Consider the following 1734-nt stretch of genomic DNA (forward strand, 5'->3'; position numbering starts at 1 on the left):
CCCCGTCCCCCCGGCCCGGGCGCTGGCGAGTACAGGCAGGCATCGTCCTTGTAGTTCCCGGCAGCCGCGACCATCACCGCACCCATTTGTGCCATCCGCCGACAGCCGGCATTCAGCACGCGGCTGTAGGCACCGGCGAAGGGCAGCAGCACCACCAGCGGCACATAGGGCTGAGCCTCCAGTGCTGCCTTGACAAACTCCAGGCCTGGTGGGGACAAGACAAAGGACAGGACACTCTCGCCAGACAAGGACAAGGTGAGGGCACCAGGAGGGAGCTGTGGTTGGCGACTCACCAATAAGGGTCCCACTGACGGTGCCCTTCCCCTGGCAGTTCAGCACACGGAGGCTGCGGATGTTGGCACCTGTGGCCACACCGGCATCGCGCCCACTCAGCACCCCGGCCATGTGGGTCCCATGGCTGTCACACTTGCTGGCCTGGCACAGGCATCACCGTTTTATGCCCCAGCCCATTGATCCAAGCAGGTTTGCAACACTGCAGCGTCCTCCCCATCCCACCCCACCTCTTGTGCTTTGCACCAGCTAAATCCCACTGCAGAGTAAATCTTCAAAAATATTTTGGGGTGGGGGAAAAGATAAAAAAAATTATCCCATGCAGAAGGAGAAAAGCTGGCAGAAAGGATAGGCAATGCAGCCAGCCTTTCCTGGGCTGTGCTAGCACTGGGATCCCCTACACATGCAGTGATGCAAGCCATGCAAGGCAGCGCTAGCACCCACCGCAGCGTGCCAGCAGCCTTTGCAGCCCAGGGCGTGGACCTCGATTCCTTCTTGCAACACCTTGACACCCACCCATACCCCCCCAGCCTGCTTTACCGGGGAAGGAGCCCTGAGCCGCTCAGCCACAGCCCCAAACAGACTATGCTGAGGGTCCCAACATCCCCCAGGGACCACAGCTCCTGCTGCTGCCTGTCCTGAGAGGCATTTTGCCATGAGCCGAGTGACCCTGCTGTCCTGGGAAGCCCCACAAGCGTGTTCAGGAGGATGCTCTTGCCAGGCTGCAGCATGCGGCACTCCAGGTCTCACCTGCCTGTGGAAGCGGGTGCCATCCTCCTCGGGGACGCTCTCGAAGTCGGTCACAAGCACCCTGCCCTCGATCTCTCGATGGGTGCTCTGCACGCTGGTGTCCAGCAGGTAAATCTCCACCAGGTCACCTTTATCTACCAGGGACGCAGCCAGGGGGAAAGGCAACCACCCCTGCTGTCAGCCCAGGCCACCCGGGATGCTCCCAAAATGCAGCTCTGGACCCGCAGCACCACGTGGCGGGAGGATATCCCCATCCCCTCGAGATCAGGAGAGGGGATGGAGTCACTGACCCTTCCCCAAAGCCCCATGGTCCTCCCCCCATGCCCCAGCACTTACTGGGAGGGCTGTAGGTGTCTGAGCTGGGCTGTGGCAGCAGGATCCTGCCCAGGTTCCAGGGGATGCTCTGGGCAAAGACGTAGGCATCCTCCTCAACGTACTCCACGTGTGGCAGCTTCAGCGCCTGCGGGGAGGAGGCACAGCGCCCGGCGTGGGGGCGAAGCTCCTGTTGTTCCCCCCGAGGCTGGGGCTGCCACCCCCCAACCAGCGCGCACCTCGACTGCTGCCCACCACCCCAGGACCTGTCCTGCGCCCCACATACCATGTCCAGGACGTCGCTGCTCATCTTCACCAGGAAGGCGGGCAGGAGGTGGAAGACGTGCAGCAGCTCGGTCAGGTGGCCCCGCCGAGCCGCCC

The 1734-nt window shown here is 62.7% G+C and overlaps 1 protein-coding gene across 1 annotated transcript in view; it reads right to left on the reverse strand.

Annotated features, from left to right (window-relative positions):
• The window catches only part of PCSK9 (proprotein convertase subtilisin/kexin type 9), an 11646-nt gene that overhangs the window by 2720 nt on the left and 7192 nt on the right, over positions 1-1734 (reverse strand). Inside the window, exons 5-9 of the mRNA XM_035891760.1 lie at positions 1640-1734; positions 1378-1501; positions 1042-1175; positions 294-435; positions 11-205 (exon numbers count right to left, since the gene is read on the reverse strand). Coding sequence (XP_035747653.1) covers positions 11-205; positions 294-435; positions 1042-1175; positions 1378-1501; positions 1640-1734 — 690 coding nt within the window. The remainder of the gene's footprint in view (positions 1-10; positions 206-293; positions 436-1041; positions 1176-1377; positions 1502-1639) is intronic.

Source organism: Egretta garzetta, unplaced genomic scaffold (assembly GCF_000687185.1).
Source record: "Egretta garzetta isolate BGI_Z169 unplaced genomic scaffold, ASM68718v1 scaffold163, whole genome shotgun sequence".
Taxonomy (NCBI): Eukaryota; Metazoa; Chordata; class Aves; order Pelecaniformes; family Ardeidae; genus Egretta; species Egretta garzetta.